This window comes from Strix aluco, chromosome 23, assembly GCF_031877795.1.
Source record: "Strix aluco isolate bStrAlu1 chromosome 23, bStrAlu1.hap1, whole genome shotgun sequence".
Lineage (NCBI taxonomy): Eukaryota > Metazoa > Chordata > Aves > Strigiformes > Strigidae > Strix > Strix aluco.
The window spans coordinates 6,821,293-6,839,994 of NC_133953.1; the positions used below are offsets into that span (position 1 = coordinate 6,821,293).

The 18,702-nt window shown below is 42.9% G+C and overlaps 1 protein-coding gene across 1 annotated transcript in view; it reads right to left on the reverse strand.

The window, feature by feature from the left end:
* Nucleotides 1-412: 412 nt before the first annotated feature.
* Nucleotides 413-18,702, reverse strand: part of KCNJ5 (potassium inwardly rectifying channel subfamily J member 5) — a 63,757-nt gene continuing 45,467 nt past the window's right edge. The window contains exons 4-5 of the mRNA XM_074849066.1: nt 11,556-12,502; nt 413-1,224 (exon numbers count right to left, since the gene is read on the reverse strand). Of these exons, the coding sequence (XP_074705167.1) occupies nt 863-1,224; nt 11,556-12,495 (1,302 nt within the window). The 5' untranslated portion in view covers nt 12,496-12,502 and the 3' untranslated portion in view covers nt 413-862. The remainder of the gene's footprint in view (nt 1,225-11,555; nt 12,503-18,702) is intronic.

Sequence of the window (18,702 nt, forward strand, 5' to 3'; positions counted from 1 at the left end):
ACTGTTTCTTACCCAGTCCACCTACTCCAGGGACCCTGTCTGAAATTTCAGAACTCCCAGATGGCTACTTACTTCATTTTAAATCATCAACTGGAGCTGGAACTGGGACATCCAGGCCAGGAAAAAACCTTCACTGGGGCAAGATCTAAACTTTCTCTGATCTTGGACAGCCTATGAAACATGTCAGAGATTCCATGAAAAGAGTACACAGAGATAGCACTTCAGTTTGAGAAGAGAGTCAAAAACATGGGATAAACATGCTAAAGGTTTGCAGGGAAAGTTGTCCTGGTAATATTGGACATTTGGCAGGAAATAAATCACAACAACTGTAATCCTGGAGGAAAGTGCTAAAATCTATTTGTAAAAATCATCAAGGCAAAGCACTTCACTACATACCAGAGAGTTTTTTTCCTCTTCTTTTAATTTAGCAGTAACAATGTCTACAATACATCGACTCACAAATTAAGTGAAGGTATGAAACCACATTCTTCATACTGAGATTGTACATTCTGAATTTTTAAATACCCTCTCAAGGGGGAAGAGTTCTGAACATCCAACGAACATCTTTTGAAACAACCAGTGGTGGGAATTTCAGTTTTAACAGTGATCATATTTAGTGAGCCTTGTCCACAGAGATCAAAATACTTTGCAAACAAGTGCAAAGCTCAGAACCTCACTGTACAGATAAAAGGGGAGGGAAACTGAGGCACAGTGCTGTGCAGTGACTCGCCAGGATCAAGCAGCAGGCAGCAGAGATCTGGACATAAATCCCATTTCTCTGACTCCCAGTCAGTTCCTGACTCGCCAGGCCACAGTCTCCCAGGAAGTGTTTGTGGGTATCTCCTGTCCAGCCATTCAGGTGTTATACAGGCAGATCTTCTTTCACCTCTCCTGCTGTCCCATTGGCTCCGTTCAGTCCTGCTGGCTCCCTGCCTTCTTCCTCCTCCTCCTCTTCTTCTTCTTCTTCTTCCTCTTTTGCTGTCTCTGTGTCTCTGCCTCCGCTCAGGAGGGTGGCACTGGAGAGGTGGCCGAGGAGCTGGCCTTCCCGGCGAGACTCGGCCAGCTCTTTGGCACAGCACACCGGGGTGTTGGTCTCGTAAGTGCTGTGGAAGCTGTTATAGTCAACTTCGTAAAAATCCTTCTCCAGGGTGAGGACGGGAGTGAAGCGATGTCCCCACAGCACCTCGGTGTCCATGTAGGAGCTGCGAGCCTGGCAGGTCATCCCTGGGTAGAAACAGAGGGGTGTTAAATGCAAAGCTTCCTTACATGCTCACCCAACCACTTCTTTCATTTAAGAGCACTTTCATGTTATCTCCATACCTGATTGCTCTGGGACACAGAAAAAGTCTTCGCTTAATGAGCCTCACAAAAGCCTTTACCATGAAAAAGCTGAGCACCCAAAGGGAAAGGGATGGATTCATCGCCGCATCTTCAGACTGCTTCCTCAACCTTGTGCTTATGGGTTTGAAGTCTGGTACCACTAAGCAGCTTCTCTCTGTCCTCACATTGCTCTGCTGAGGGGTTGCTTGCGTGGCTGATACTAAGAGCACTTCTGGTGAATCGTGCTCGAATGACACCCAACCCTGCCAATGCACCTCAAATCCTGACCCTCTAAGCAGAACGAACCACTGCCCTGCTCTCCCACTGTGTCTGACCCCATCCCTCTTCATCTACGACAGTATCAGCAATTCCCTCTTGCACTTAGGTCAAGACACCAAAGATGTATAGCTCAAAAAGTAGAGAGGGTCACAACTCTCAGTGATTTATAGGGCAAGCTGGCTTTTAAATACCTCTGGAGGGTTCAATCCACCTGCATTGGGTTGGCAGAGCCAAACCCCACAGCAACAAGCAGTCCAGCTCACAAACATGTTGAATTCCGTGTCTTAATGGACTGAGAATTGAATGGATCGTGGGCAATATGAAACTGGTATTTGTCAAGCTGCTTCTCAGTCCCAAGGATCAGAGTTTATTTATTTACTTTGAAGAAGTTTAAAGAGAAGCTTTGCAGAGCAGGGATAAGTGTTCAGCATTGGCATAACTGAGAACAAATTCTGTTGGATTCACCTGCCAATGTCAAAGCTGACTTCTCTTTCAAATATTTTTCTGTTTGTTCTAATTATGTTACGACTTTGGAATTAATTCTGGTGAAATTTGGAAAGCCTGACCTGACAAAGTCCTCCCACTGTTCTCTTTTGGAGGGTGAGAGATAGGCCTGACTGGAATACGTTCAAAACATGCACTTGATTCAGTTCCTGGCTGATACTTCCAAGTCTAAACCCTACAGCCCAAAGCACACAAACAGAAATCTAAAGCAATGCACAGGGGGAAAAACATCGGTGTCAGATGCTTCAGGGAAGAGCGTATGGTGTATTCTTATCACGTGAGCTCAATTAAGTGACTGAAATCTCAGAGTAATCAGAAAACTTTCCTTAAAAAAAAAAAAAAAAGGGACCTTTGTGAAAAGACGACTACTTTGTTCTCATAATTGCTACAGTCCATTAAAAGACACCCACACAAGCAAGCTCTCTGGAAAGCTTTACTTGTCTCTTATTGCTTTCCTTAGTTTAAAGTTATCGGGCCAGGTGTATACTAGTTGCTTTTGGTTCTTGAAAGGGAAAAAGAGGGACGGTGACACATGCAACCCTGAGAAATTTCCAGTTCTGTACCCTAGACTGAAAAGCCATTTTTTCCCCCCAAGAATATCTGCAGGAGTATTTGCTTCTGGGCAGGAACAACAAGTACAGAGCGAGCCATAGTGTTCTAGCCTGCCTGCTTCCTGGACTGGAAGGAGCTGGGAAGTGCAGAGGCTGCTATGAAAAGCACAATGATGGAAGAAGAAAATTACCCCAAGTCTTTGTGCCTTAAGGAGAAGCTCTATTGAGGTACAGCATCTGTTCAGAAAACGATCAGCTTTTGCTTTACAGGTAAAACACCAGCACGGAGACCACTCCTGGCTATGCGGTGACACTTCAACGTGCAGCATCACCTGCCCTGACTCCTCAGTCCTCGAGGTGAAGACTGGTTAATCCCCACTCCCTCGTATCATCCAGCGAAGCGCAGCTGGCAGCTCATGGAGTCCTCCTAATTTCTGAGTCCTGCGACGGTTTTTCTCAGGAGAGCTGTGTCGTTGTTGACCTCCCTGGGCAAGGGCTTTTATTACAGGCTGTTCTGAGGGTCAGCAATGCAGAGCTGCAGGGCTATTCCCATTTGCTGATGCTCCTAGACTGCGAGACAACCAGCAGCATGTGCATGTACGGTAAGGAGGCAGTGAAAATAAAGTAGCCCCTTTTCCTTTAGACAGAGCCAGAAATCTCAAAGGAATTCAAGTGCCTCCTCCAAACCCCGAGTGCTTTCATAGCCCAGCAAAGGGAGCGGGAGAGGAGACTGCCCAGGCTCACAGGATTCGGTCCTGCGAATGAACCAGCTGATTCTGATCACCGCCTTCCAAATGCTGCATCAAGGCATCGTGCAGAAGTCCCCAAGGCCAAGGTGGGGTGTCCCTGCTAAATGTGGGGGCCTGAGGCATCCTAAGGGAACTCCTGCCTTATAATCAGGGCCTGAAATAGCTCCTTCCCCGGGGGGGAGTACCTGACAGTGAACCTGAACTCCAGAGATGCAATCATAGTTATCTCCTGCTGTAAGGATTCAATTAAGAAGGGAACAATAGAAAGCTTTCAGCAACCAAATACTGCACACTGCCAGCTTCCTGCAGTAGCTGCTTTCTGTAACCCCAGGGGTACACAGAGCCAGCACAATAAGACAACTTGTAATTGCTTCATAATCCCATTCAAATATTCCTTTTTAGCACATGTGCAGTGGTGTTTTAATTGCGTGGGGACATACTGCTTGGCAACTCCTACATTACCCAGTAAACAACAGCATTGTCTCTGCTTCAAATTCCATTAAGTGCCTGCTTTGCAGGCTGCCCTGTGCTCTCCAGCCTGGTTAATTAATGCATCTGTAAGGTCCCTAGCTAATTATTGCCTCTGTAACTGCAAAAAGATGACAGAAGAGGTGTGGAAACAATAAACCTTACTTTTATTAAGAGCACATGGATGCAGCCACTTTCCACTTGCCTACAATGTGCCACCATGCCCTCTGTGCTCTGAGTATCCAAGTTTCAGCTTGCAGTGGGGCAAAGTAATTTGCTAGACTAAGGTCTTTCATACCTGGCTTTGGGCTCTCGGCAAAAATCAGCGGTTTCATTTCATGAAATTTGCTTATCCAAGTCCGTGGGACATCCTGGGTGTAGTGAACCATCAGGCTGTGTGCTCAAGTACCACAGCAACTTTCCCACTGCCGTTCTACTTCACTGCAGCAGCCCTGTCGTGTGCAACCCTGAAGCACCGACATTTTGGAGAGCTCAAGAAATTGAGGGAGATTTCAAACTCTCAGAATTTCTTGCATTTCTTGCAAAAATAACTGTAGTATTTATGGCCCCGATAAAGACTGTTAATCCTTTTCTTAAAGTAGATATAACTACACATGTTGGGTTTAAATGTTACAGATATTTGGTATAGTTATAGAGAAGTGGTATTTGGTGACTTGGACGTTTCACTTAAACAAGCTTCATGCCAAAAGAATATCCTCATTTCCCCTTTGTCAGTCTAAGTAGATGTGCTTCAAAACTTATCTAAAAATAAAGTCATAGAGATTTTTATTTTTCAAGTGTATCGTATTTTCTGGATAGTAAGACCATTAGAAGTTTAATTTTCTCCTAAACAATCTGGTTTAAAAATGAAAAAGTATGCTTAATATAAATTTGTACAGTCTGTCGGTTGTGGAAAATGTGAAATGATATGTGAAATCTTCAGCTTTCAAGTTTTAGTTACAGCTTTCTCATCTCTTAATTCAGCAGTTTAGCTTTCAGTTGCAAACAAAACTCAATTTTAATTGAAACCAGAAAAAAAGTTTGTACAAAGTTATAAGCAGATGCACCAAGTTTTCAATAAAGCTGGAACCAGTTCCAGACTTTTTCAAAAGCTGGAGACCAGAGGACTGTCTCCTTGTTTCAAGTTCTGCAATAAACATTTCATAGAGTTTTAATGATAATTTCATTATAGCAGAATCCTAAAAAGTGGACTTTTTGTCTGTTGTCTGGAGTCACTACATCACGGATCAATAACAGCGTTTGTGCATGTTCCTGTTTAAGGCAGCCATAGGTGCCTTCCTAAATGGTTTGTTTCTGGTTTCCAGCAGATGAAAAGATACAAAATATATTGCTATGTGTATTAAACCAGGTGTTTCATTACATTCGAGAACAGAGTCGCTGAGGAAAGACTGGTGCGTAAAAGAGGTGTCAGGGAGCTCTACCAATAAGGCGCTTTTCTGTCATCAAAATCAGTTGGGATCAAGCAGCTTACATTTTATCAAAGACAAAGGAACGTTAATACGTGCTGACAAAAAGCAGTTGCTTGATGGCTCACTCAGTACGGAGCCTGTTTTTTTCTGCAGCAGACTCAATGGGAGTTGCAGATTTCGGAACGTTTCACTGCTTGCAGTGCCCCCGATTATGCAACTGGAGCAGATGCTTCTGGCTCTGCCACACTGCTAGGAAAAGTGAAGATTGCTCCCGATTTCCAGGTCTTGTATACCCTTAGGTTACCAGTTAAAATCAAACTTCATTATCACAGGCCACATCTAACCGCATCTGCAGCGGTTTGGTTAGCCAGAGATGAGCCAGCAGTCTCTCTTCATAGAAGATGTGTATTTTCATCAAACATACCGTCACCACCAGTACCTTTACTGGCAGTTTAATGGGAGAGGGCAAGGGGACCACAAAGCATGATCTACCACCCCAAGGAATTGCCACAGGCTTCAATTTGATCACATCAACAGTATAGTTGAGTCTTTCAGTACTGCTACATGACCTGAACTTTCTCCGTGGGTAGAGATATCCCAACCCCTGGGGCTGCCAAGACAACTTCTCATCAGCCTAAAATTAACTCTCCTCATTTAAATGCCACAGAGCTCAGTGATTATCTGCTGGCAAAATGTCATGTGGATGCTGACTGTATGTTTGCCATATTTGCTAGGCTCTCTCTGCAGTTCAGACACAGATACTGCTGGAAGGGATTTCTCCGTCCTTGTTTTCATATGCTATTGTATGCGGGGTGACTTCTTCCTTTGTACTGGTTTCACTAAACCTGCCTAATATGTCTTCTGCTCCTTGAGCTGAGCTCCACCTACCCTACAAGAGTACAGAGGGAGAGCTGATGGATTCAGAAGTACAGTGACAGGCTGATCTCAGTTAGGATGGCAAGGAGTAGTTATAAAAATTTTAAGTTCTATCTAATTAAGCAATACATGTCTTCAGATTAACATCAGCGTTTGGATAGTTATAAAATTTATTAGTCCCTTTGCATTAATTAGACCAGAGAACACTGTAACCTCCAAAAAGTCAATATTCCACCAACTTGAAAAGGAATATTAGAAGGTAGGAGCATGGTGCTCCAATTATTTGTGCTTGTCTCCTTTAGAGGAGGACACGTCTGGGCTTGACTCACTTTGATTTTTACGCCAGAGGAGAGTAATAGGTTTTTAATTTATCTGAATGCTCTCCAGGCATGTGAAAGCTCCTAGGCACTGGAAATGAAAAAAGAAAAAGGACCTTATGATTTAAAGATCTTAAATTCAATTGCCACGTCTCTACCAGGCAGAACCTGAGCACCAAGCTCACACCACGTAACGTTAGGCCCATCTATAGTGATTGCAGAGGCACCTAAGATGACTGGGCCTGCCAACGTCAACCTCTGGAGGACAATTCAGCACATGAAATGAATGACTTGAGACGTCGATCTCTTCCCTATAGTTGTATAAGCAGTTTCTGTAACGGTTCTGCAAGGTCCTTCTTGCAGAAAACTTATTTATATGCAAAATGCAAAACAGAACAACAAGACAAACCAAACCAGAGGATGAAGGTGTGAAAACTCCATTTAGTAATTGCACCCTTCTTTTGTTCTCCCGTGAAAATCATGATTAATTTCAGGATATTTTAATTCTTGACTACTTCTTTTGGTCCTATATTTACAGCCAGGAAATTTTACTATGCCCTCTGTAAAGGTGGATAAATGGAGGTGCAAAAAACCTGTGGTTTGTCTACACTCTCACAGGGACAGGATGAGGTAAATTATTTTATCACACAGACTCGAAGCCAGAAATATATATGCCTATCCTTCCCTAAGAGTTTATTAAAACTTAATTTAGTGACTGGACTAATCAGGCGTCTGGACTATCTCTTGTGGCTTATTTAATGGCACTGGGAAAAAGAGGTAATGAAAACCAGTGAGGACCAAGACTAAAGTAACAAGCACTGCGATCTCTATGCCCAGACAATAGCAATGCTGGACACTGTAGATATAGAGTGAGGTTTGCAGGACACTACTGATAAATCAGGGTTTGGTTAATTGTCAGCAAATAACAGCAGAAGGCTAAAGGTGGAAGAGAAGAGAGAGCCCCTTCAAAGTATCTGCTAGAAAGTCTGGTAGGGTATGCAGACGACATCATCACATGGAGGGATGGCTTACAGAAAAAAAAATAAAATAAAATTGGACTCTCCAATGTCCTCTGATTGAATTGGCCAAATTCTTTATCATAACCCATCTGGCTCTGCATGCACATGGAAGGAGGGTCTGAACCTCCACTGCTCTTCCACATTCCAGCATTCAATTCACAACAGGAGGGGAAGGGCAAGAGGTTTGGCCAAAATCAGCCAACGGGATGGGTCTTCCCCAGCTGTGGGAAGCAGAAAGGCAGTGAAAGCAAAACCGTATTCACTTTGCAAACAGATTTTCCGTCTTCATTTTCTTCCCTTTTATTGCAGGTCAAATTTGGGCCAGCTAATCTTGACAAGTGTCCCTTTTGGATAAGGCAAAAGAGAATTAATTCCCTGCAGTAATCTCTGTGCCCAATTCATTAAGTAGGCACTGTGAGTGATGCTGCTGCTTTCAAGATGCCCACGAAGCAGCACTGGAAGTCAGAACACTTGTCATCTCTATTGATCTTGTCTTGATTTCACTCAGCAATGATCACAGAAGATCTGCCCAGAAACTTAGTCTCCCTTTAGCATTTTTTAACCTCTCCTGGAGTCACAGTGCCTCAACCATCCTAAAATATTGATTGGGAAGACTCGTGTCAGTGGGCTCTCTGCCACAGCTGGTGTCGTGGGTTGGTTAGTAGACCAGCTGTGGGTCCCTGGAGAGCTCTCACTAGAATAATGCCATGTATATTTTCTTTTTTTGGCAAAATAAAACCATTGCATTTTAGCCTTGCGTGTTGCTATTCTTCAGTGTATTTCATTTATCCTTTTAAAAATTCAAGTCAATTTGAAAACAAAAACATGGGTTTAAAACACAATGTTTCACTTTGTAAAAAACCCAACTTGAAATGTTCAGGAAATTCAAGTCAACTTGAAAACAAAAACATTGTTTTAAACACTAGTGTTTCCTTTTGTAAAAAAAAAAAAACAACAAAACACACAATGACTTGAAGTGTTTCAACTCTTCAGAATCTATTCTACACTTTTCATTTGAAACTATTTACCATCTTTGCCTTCCACTGGGTCAGAATTAAACTTAAATGTCAGTAAGAAGAGTTAGGTGTTTGAGAGGAGACAATACATTTGTAATATGTGTGTGGTTGGTTAAAGCTATTGGAAATAGTTATAAAATTGCTGTCCCAAATTTTCAGTGAAAAATATTCACTCTTTTAGTCAAGGCATTACGCTTAAATTTCTTAAGTCATTTGTGCACTGACAATCGCCATTTTGACCTGCTTTCCAAATACCTTATGAAAAGAATAGAGCTGTCTTTTCCCCACCGGTGCAGGATGCATTCACGGTAGGATTTGTTGTTGTCTATAAAGATGGAATAAGTTTCCATTAATTTTTACTCCTGACAAGAACTGCAGAGCTGAGCCATCTCTGAGACAACACGCAGGACCCGCTTGCCTCTTGCGCGGCATGAACAGAGCTACGTACGTTGACCACTTGTACCTCTGAACACTGCGATGGTGGTTCCTAATTTTTCACAGGGGTTACTAAGGGAACGAATGGGCTGTTGCATTTTTATACTGCCCTGAACCTGACCATGATTTAATAAAAGTCACGCTGCAAGTCAATGATACCATTCCCAAAAGCAAATGGGGCTTGAACAATACGATAGGAAGAAAAGAACCTGAAGAATTTGCTTGGAACAAATTTGAAGGTATGGAGGTAGGGATTAAGATCCCCCAAACTGCTTTATCAACATTACGAAGCAGGAAAGCACAAACACAGTGCTTCTGCAAGCCACTCTCATTGTGACTAAACAGCACACACCCCCTGTTCCCATACGTCATTCAGAAAACCATCTCGGCCTCTGAATCAGATAACGGCACCGTCTGAGGTCCACTCTGCTCTAAGCTCAATTCAAACTGGCTCTTCTCGCTCTAGTTTTGGAATTTCATAGCCTGTCTTCTGAGACCAGAATAATTCATTTCCACAGATGTCGGCTCCTTAATATCATTACACAGTGGCCTGTACAATCCCTCTGGGAGAGGAGCCCATTTGTAAAGCAATACTATTCCTATGCCATGCTTTTAATTTTGAGGTTGTTATTGACAATGACTTCCTCTCATACATATCTAGAAGAGGCTGAGCTTTCCTAAAAGCAAGGCAGTGCAGTAGCTGTTCAAACGGAATTTGATAGTGTCACTGTGTGATGAGGAAAGAGGCTTTAGACAAACAAGGAACTGCATTCCATGCTCCGATTAGGAGGTTCTAATATCTAGTAAATGTTTAGGCTACAAAATAAGCTTCCATTACAAATCTTTGCCTTTGATAGTCTTTTCCACCCACCCCTTCTTTTGCCACATCTCTACAATACTCTGCTGGGAAAGACTATTTGCTGAGCAATGCCAAATGAATTCCAGTTCTACAATACAGTGCTACAACCCAGGTACAGTGCAACCTATACGTAACCTCCCACTAGCTCTGTTTGGAAAAGTCAGCTATTGCTGTTCACCTAAAGACTAAGGGGAGGTACTGGGAAGCAGAATTAGCTCTCTAGAGAGCTGCTTAAGAGGGAACGTCTGGGATGCAGGGAGTGGAGAGACTGTTTCCCCTTACATCTGGCTGTTAGAGGAGTCTAACAAGGACAGTATCAGTAGTAAGCAAGGGCCAGAATCTGTGAGACAGGGTGCTGATACCACTGAGCACTCCTATCGAGCTGGAAACCCTTGCTAGTGTTTCAGACAGAACCCATGCCTCGTCAGGATGGAAAAAAAAAATCCAAACACCGTCAACAGAAAAAAACTTGGATTCACCGTGCCATCTCATAACTAAAATCTTTAAACACCAAAGGGCAAAACTACTTTAAAAAGCTTTTTTGCATCTCTGACTCTATGTTTCCACTTCCCTAGATAGCGATTCTCTCCTCAGTACTGCCTGTAGCCCCATTCCCCTTAAAGGCCTGATTCGACCAAGGCATGCTGCCAAGCCCGGACTCAGAAAGCCTGCCTGAAGGGAGCGTCAGCATCTCGGGGTGCTTAAACAGGCTTGCTCTGCTGGAAGCACAGCACACAGAGCCTGCCAGCTCCTCCGCAAAGCCTAGAATAAATGAATTAGCTGCAAGTGGTAAAATGACCTCATGGTGTCATGTCTTTTAGTGTAAAGGGATGAGTAAAAGCATCCTCCACCCCAGCCAGACCCTTGGGAGATAGACTGCACCCCAACTGTGGAAAGGAGCCTGGTGGCCTCAGTGGCCATCCATTCGCTCAGCTTGTTGCTCAGCACACCGCCACCTCCCTCTTCTACACGTTGGAAAGCTGAGGCACACAACTTTTCCAGATTTATTATATATGGACGCAGACTTCTTTCATCGCCTGCCACAAATACACCCATAGGAGGAAATTGGGAATCAGCTGAGTATATCTCCTAATCTACCCATTACACAGCATTGTTTTAAGCTGTTAAACAGCTGCTGGGTTGCAAGAGTCACAAAAGCAGTTTCTGTATTTTTCCTCTTTGAGCTCCTTTTGAAAATATATGTCCTGCATCATGTGCAAGTCATTCAGTTTCAGCACATGCTGTTTTATGGGATATAGTAATACTTGGGCACTTCCTTCATAGCCTCCATTAAAAAGCAACACTACAGCAATACCTAAAATAGCACAGTTACAGCCAATTTTTAATACAGAGGAGAAATGGAAAAAGATTTGCACCGTGAATTTTGATCACAGGAAAGAGGACCACAAGAGACCTCATGAATTCCTTTAGTTCATTCCTTTTTCCCATGGATCAGCTCTAAGTGATTATGGACAGCTCCTCGACTAACCCCTTGGTCTGACTCCTGGACTTATGAAAAGAGCGTGAAACACTACAACATGAGCTAAAGGACCCATCTTTTAATTGCTGGTTATCTCAGACCACAATAACCCACCTGAATCAGGCACTAGAGGACTGATCCCAACATGTTCTCAGTCCAGGTGACACTGACAGTGAAATCTTAATGCCGAACTGCACTCCATTTTTCCCCTTCCTTCCTTAAAATTGTGACTGATTTTTGGCAAGTCCTTACCTGTTGCTTCCACCATTCCTTCCAGGATGACCACAATTTCAAACTCCTCCTTTTCCAGTTGGGTGCGGGACATCTCCCAGAAGGGGCTTTTCTCATTGATTTCATGCGAGATGATAAGAGGTGACACCAGGAACAATCTGTCATCTCCAGTGTCAAATCCCACGTTGATGTCCGTTTGGTTCAAGGGGATAAACTCTCCTTCTTTGGTCTGTTTGGACTTAATCAGTTTGGCTCTAATGGAAGCCTCGACAATGTGGGAATTGCGGAGGTCTCCAACCCGGAACATGAGACAGAGCTTCTCATCCCTCATGGAAATCACTGCGTTGTTAGAAAACATGAGGGTTTCAGCCCTCTTCTTTGGTTGGCTGATCTTGACAAACATGCATCCCACCATGAACGCATTGACGATGGAGCCCAGAATAGCCTGGATCAGGAGCAGTACGATGCCTTCCGGGCACTTCTCGGTTATGACCCTATAGCCATACCCAATTGTTGTCTCAGTCTCGATAGAAAACAGAAACGCAGAAACAAATCCACTGAGATTTTCAACACAGGGGATCCAGTTCTCATCTTCAAGATGGTCCAGGTCTCCCCGGATATAGGCAATGAGCCACCATATGAACCCAAAAAACAACCAAGTGATGGTATAGACCATAGTGAAGACAAGAAGGTTAAAACGCCACTTGAGGTCCACCAGCGTAGTGAAGAGGTCACTAAGGTATCGATAGGTTTCTTGGACATTTCCATGGTGCACGTTGCACTTGCCACTCTTCTCCATGTAACGCTGACGTGGCTTCTTACCTTCTGCTGATATGAGGCGGGTTCGGTCCGTGGCAATGGGGACATCATCCCGAGCCTGTTTGGGAATCTTCTTAGGCTCTCTGGATGTAACTCCGATGTCCATGTCCTGGTTCATAAAGATCCTAGAATCTCCGGCCATGGCTGGGCTGCAGGAGAACAAAGAAATAAAGTTTAAGATAGAAGGAAAAGAGCTGAGACAAAAGGCATTTTGTTTACTCTCTGAACCATTACAACAGACCAGGACAATAAACATTGCAAATATTAATGTTACACTGACAGGCTTGGCCCCATGCTGGTACAGGGCTGGATTCAGGCTGATGCGTCATCAGGAAAGCTTTTCACTAAGGCCATGTCTTTCCTCCTAGTATTGTTTTGGGAAACACTTTGAAAGGCTTTGGCTCTTCTCTCACAACAGCCACTTGCTAAACATAATGCTGCATTGAACTCGATGTTAAATACTGATTCATACCACACAGTCTCTTCAAACATGAACCAGCTGCCAGTCACTTTGCTTAATGCACTACTGGAACCTCGGAAAATACGGTGATGAGCATGGTCTGGGAGTCATGAAAGAGGTAAACCTTGTTACAGCTGTGGGGTTTTTGTTGGTTTTTTTCTTTTTGGTCTTCAGATTTTTTTACACCCAAAGTTTGCTTGAGATCACAACTAGGAGCAAAGTAAAGATACACCAACAAGTATTTTCAAGAGGGACTGGGGTTTTATGTCTCAGGTTTTGGGTACATACCAAGAGAAACCATAGAAATTAATGGAAAACGCTGAGCACCACTGTCTACCTAAACCTCATGTAAGTCTAAATTATGCATGAAGGTTTCCCTTAGAGTCAGCAGAGAAAGGTACCTCCAGGCATAATTCAGATTTCAGGAGTGCTGAATCACCTTCTGGAAGTACACACCCCGTCCACAAATTATTCTGCGAGCCTGGGCTCCAAATGTGAAGTTTAATTTTAAATTAAAATTTAGCTTTTAATTTAGCATCTTGAATTATGCGTCTGAAGGTGTGATGAGTCCAGGCCTACTGCTAATCAGATACATCAGAACCCACCCCTTTACTTCATCTGACATTAAACAAAAACACCAGACACTTTTAGAAACGTGACAGACAGCTATTAAAAAGCCCACTGATGACATGCAAAATTATGCTTAACAAGGTACAAATAAGTAATACAAAATGATGGCTGCAATGATATTTGGAGGCTATAATGTAACATTCCTTTTACCGAGATGGCTAGATACTCTGTGAAAAAAAACCCACGCATGATCTATTGAAAAATGAGAGTCTGAATGCAGGGCACAGACAAAATCTCTGTGAAAGACTACCTAAGAAGCCTTAGGGATATCAAAGATAGAGTAGCAATATTTTCTATGGCGTTCATTCTCTGCATTGTCCTCTGCAAATCCTATTAAAACCTAACTAAATCTATTACTGCTCCCTCTATCTTTAATCTTCTTATGCGCCTGTGAATGAGGAAAGGTGTAGAGATACAATTAAGAGTATCTTGGGAAAGACAATTTTAAGATCGAGCAAAGTAGCTTCATCTTTTCGATATTAAAAAGCACAAAGGGTGGGCGGGAAGGAAGCAGAGGCAGGATGAATAAATGAAGCAACAAATTTCCACTTCCATTCTGCTGTAGCCAAGTCTGGTTAACAGCAAAGAATTACTCTTAGCCCTTGTATAAGTCACCATCAATCATTACTCCAACGAAGCAGCCAGAGCCCGTTGCTGGAACCGTACCCGCTGGCTCTGCTCACCAGGGAGCCCGGCCATCTGTCCACAGCGCCGTCCCAAAGCTGCTTCGTGCTGGCAGATTTGCCTGGTTTGAAGGGTTTGGGCCAGGGCTGAGCCAGTGCAGCCACAGGATGGGGTAAATAATAGGGATTAATGATGCTGGGGTGGTAAATTAGGAGGAATTAGGTTTGCTACCCCCAGTGCATATGATGATGTGGGATAGATAACCCCGGCGCTGTGCTCTTCCCTTCCGCAAACAGCAACATCAAGGATTTGGGCAGAATATTAATCCCTCTATTTCTTTCACTTCTGAAGGTAGGACTCCTGAGGGCTGGCTCACGGTATATTTAGATACATCTTCAGCCATTTTCCACTACTTGTTGCAAATTTGAATCTCCTGGGCCATTGGCCTGGCTCTCTGCTGCCCTACAGTGTGAGTCCATTCACAGGTCTGCAAAGGCTCTGCTAGATGCTGTCGAATTATAAGGGTGCAGATTGACTCTTGCCTCACAACATGTGAAAGCATATGCCAAGTGCAACTCAGAACAATCCCACAACTATTTTTTTTCCCTCTTTAATAGGGAAACATCCCATCCACTGACCAAAAGAGAACAAGGTGCTGAGAAGGTCCTCTTCGCTTCCTTCTTGTGAATAGTACTTTTGATCTTTGCATTGTTTGATTAATCTGAAATGACTCCATTTGGACTAAAAAGCTTTTGATCAAGCTGTGTGTACAAATGTCAAAACAGCCAAGTGTTGCATGTTTTCAATTTAAAAAGAATTGTTTTAAAGATAATTTTGTTATATTTGAAGCTGAGTTTCACTTACATGGATACTATGTAAGAGAGAACAATCAATTTCAAGATAATCTATAGTGTAAGGTTTCCCATTTCAGATCCATACCAAAGAGACCAGAAGGATCTTGAAAGATATTAAAAAGAACACACTAGAATAAAAACAATCAAAAAGCCTAAATCCCTAGAAATATCACTCTGGTGAAGCAGGCTAGAGGGACTGCCCATTAATGAAAGCACAGGGAAACCTGCTTTAACGAAAACACTCAAGGGACTGGCAACATCATTTTTCTAATGCTGCTGATCTTTAACAATAGGTCAAGCGAAATCTTTCTGGAAACCTTCAGGAACACGTTACAAGTGGTCCATTAAAGCAGAAGAATTCCTGCTGTATATGAACTTTACTGACAGCTTCAGTGGCATTACAATTTCCCCCAATATTTAAACTTAAAACTCTTCCATTGTAGTATAAGTGTAACCTCAGTATGTGGTTATTGAAAATAATTAAGCAGATGAATCTTTGCATTCAATTCTTTAAAGGAAATAATATTGGTTAGCAGTTTGAGCACAGGTTTGGATGACTAGTCAGCTTTCTGTTCCAAATTATTTCAGTATTTTTTCTCTAATTCTGAGCAAATCACTGCTTTTCCCTCTGCCTTAATTCCCCAACTGTAAAATTAGTGATATGGATATGAATGGTCTGTGAGATCCTAGGCACAAGAATCTTCTAGGACATTTGCTATCATTCCCTTATTATTTTATCTGCTCTGGGAAACTTTAGCACAAATGAGAAGATGCTATACAAGGAGCACTATGTAAGGATTTGGTTAACTCCTTCATTGTATAATGTACTGCCACTGCTATCAAGCACACACATCTTCTCCAGATAATGGTAATTACGTGCAAGCATCTCACAGAGATTTAGGCTTCGGTTTGTAAATCACTGCTCCCTCCAGCAAGGAGATCTGTGAGATGAAATTGCCTCTTATAGTCACATGCACCGTCCTGTTTCATTGGCATTTACCATCTTTGGTTAAACGAGGCCAGGATAATAAAAATGTCACTTTTGTACAAAGCTGCTTTCCTTTTGGACAGGCTACTGCAAAGGGAGATGTGAGTCAGTGTATTATCAACCCCGCAAAGAGGCTTTTTATCAGACTTGCTGTTGCTTAGGCTTTTGCCCAGATGACAGACTCGGGGCAGGCGGTGACATTTAGGGCTCTTAGATTCGCTGAAGAAGAGTCAAGCTGGGGTTAGCTACGTATCTTCAGGAGGTATTGTTTGGCAGAGCTGTCTACAAGCCCTGCCTGAAAGAGCTGATGTGCCTCCTGATAGCTCTAAGTCTTCAGGATAGAAATCTGCTGAAGACATTGCAGAAGGTAAACCAAGAAAAGCCTGCAAGAAACGTTTTTCCCCCACTGACCACGGTGACTTTTTCAATTTAAATAAGTGTTGATCTCGCTTAAGAAATGCATGTTGCCGTGGGGATAGGATTTGCTTCTGGAGAGGTCTAAACTGCCAGGCAGGAGGAGTTTGAAGACATGAACTTGTCAAGTTTGTTTGTGTAAAAAAACCACTTCCTTTTGTTTGTTTTAAACCTAATGCCCACGTTTTCCTGCATTATGAGAATAAATGAGCAACTGTTCTTCAGTAAACCCCCCACACCTTCCCAAATCAGGATTCTACTTAATTCTGTCATCTCTTTTCCCCAAGAGTCCTATACTACTTAACAAGCAAGCGATACGGCAGTAAATATTAAACAGGTGATTACTGAAAAAATTGACCTGGTTCTTTTGCTGCTTGTTAGCCCACACCACATAAAACAGGGCCTAGGTTACTGTCCCCACATTCCTCTGGGGCACATACTCTGCTTTGGGTTACACTGCTGTGAGGGAATGAAATTATGGGAAAATCTTTCCCACTGTCCTTTTATTTTCTGCCTGTGTACGACTGAGACTGGACAGCCAACAATGCCAACACGAGATTACCTTTCAAGGCATACATATGCATGCGAGAAAAAGAAAGGCAGGGAGATCTTGTGCAAATCATGTCATCTTTCCGTTTTCTGCCTTACAAATAGAGATTGTGGTGGCTGCCTCTTTGGCAAGTGCTTGGAGATCCACAGGTGGAGGGAGCGACGCAAAGGAGTTACGCTAGTCAAAACCAGGGCAAAACACTCAAGGAAACTGCACAAGAAGGGAGACCTGTGGCACTTCACTAATAAACATGTGGTTCAAAAGCTCCCTCATCCAAATAATTGCTTTTCAAAGCATAATCTCACTCAGCACTGAAGTAGGAAGATGCCTCTCATTTCCTCTCTGAGTTTTCATTAAGTCGCAGCACTGCTTTTCTAACATGCTGACAGGCACGATTGTACAACGGAGTTCCTCTGGGGCTAGAGGAGACACCCACCCACCAGTACACAAAAAAGGTGAGTGATGATTAACTAGGCAGCTACTAAAGAAGCAGGATGACTTTGTGCTTGTTACAGAGCTGGGCCGATGACGGCGCCTGTCTGCTTAGAGTTCATTAGGCTCAGAAATACTGAAACAGAAGGTGTTCAGTCTCTCAAAAGAAAATACCTTGTAAGAAAATCTCTTTGGGTAGGAAGCTAATATGACACAAAGACAGAACTTAGGGATATTTGCACTTTAGTTTTATCTGCTAATTACCTCCCAGTCTATCCTTCTCCCCAGCAATGCTGGATGAGCACAGTTCGAATATCCCTGAGCCCTTTCATCGTCAGTTGTGCGGTAGCAATGCGCCGCCCCCGCCTTCCCAGCATATCCAAAAGTTTCACAGTGCTCAACACAGGTGTCACATGTTTTAAAATTTTATTTCTTTAAGATCTGTGGAACCAGAAAGTGCTCTATTTCCCATATTTCAAGGTGGGGAAGTGAGCCACAAAGACACTTGCTTCTTCCACCCTCCCATTGGGAGTCTGTGGCAGGGCAGGGAATTAAACCTAGAGTTTGCAAAATCCTAAATGAGTGCCTGTAATCACTGCACCACTCTTCTGCCCTTCCACCAATCCAGCAGCAGCAAATACAGTCCCTGTCTGCTGCAGGTGTGTCTAAAGATTACTCTGAAAAGCCTACGTAGCCTGACCTATCAGCATGAACAACCTAACAAAATTATTTCTAATGTCAAGAAATAATGTTTCTGTTCTCTCAGGTAGCTACAGGTTTCAAATAGATTTTTTTCCCCCAGCTATGGATTAAAGTATGAAAAAAATCCCATACGTAACACAAGTTTGCAGTTGCATTAAATATATTGACTTCAGACCATCACAGAAAAGAGTGAAGAAACTAAACTGTAATAAGAATAGAGACTAGGGTGTTTTGGTTTTTTATTTTTCGGGAAAAAGATGAAAACTAGAAAATGCCTTATGAGACATCATAATGACCCCGGTGTACAGGCTATAACAATTTGTTAGAGATCAGAGACTGGAGAACGTGGAGTTTCCACAACACAGGGTGCATCTGCTACTTGATATACCACAGTCTGAATGCACAGGGTGGATGGGAAGATACAATCCCTATAACTTTCAGGCAATTCCCTTATATACACTTAATTGAATTAAAGAAGTTGAGCATGAAAAGTCTGTGTGCAAAGGATGCAATCACAATATTATGCTCTCAGGTGTTTTTCTTCATTTTGAACGGTCAAATGATATTTTCCTTACCAACAAATAAAGCCTGAAAAGAAACCAATTTGATCCTTCCACCCCTAAGGAAGTGGCTTTGCCTGAGGCACTCTGCAGCCTCTCTGTCCCTGTCCTTTTACCCCAGACTCTATTTTTAGG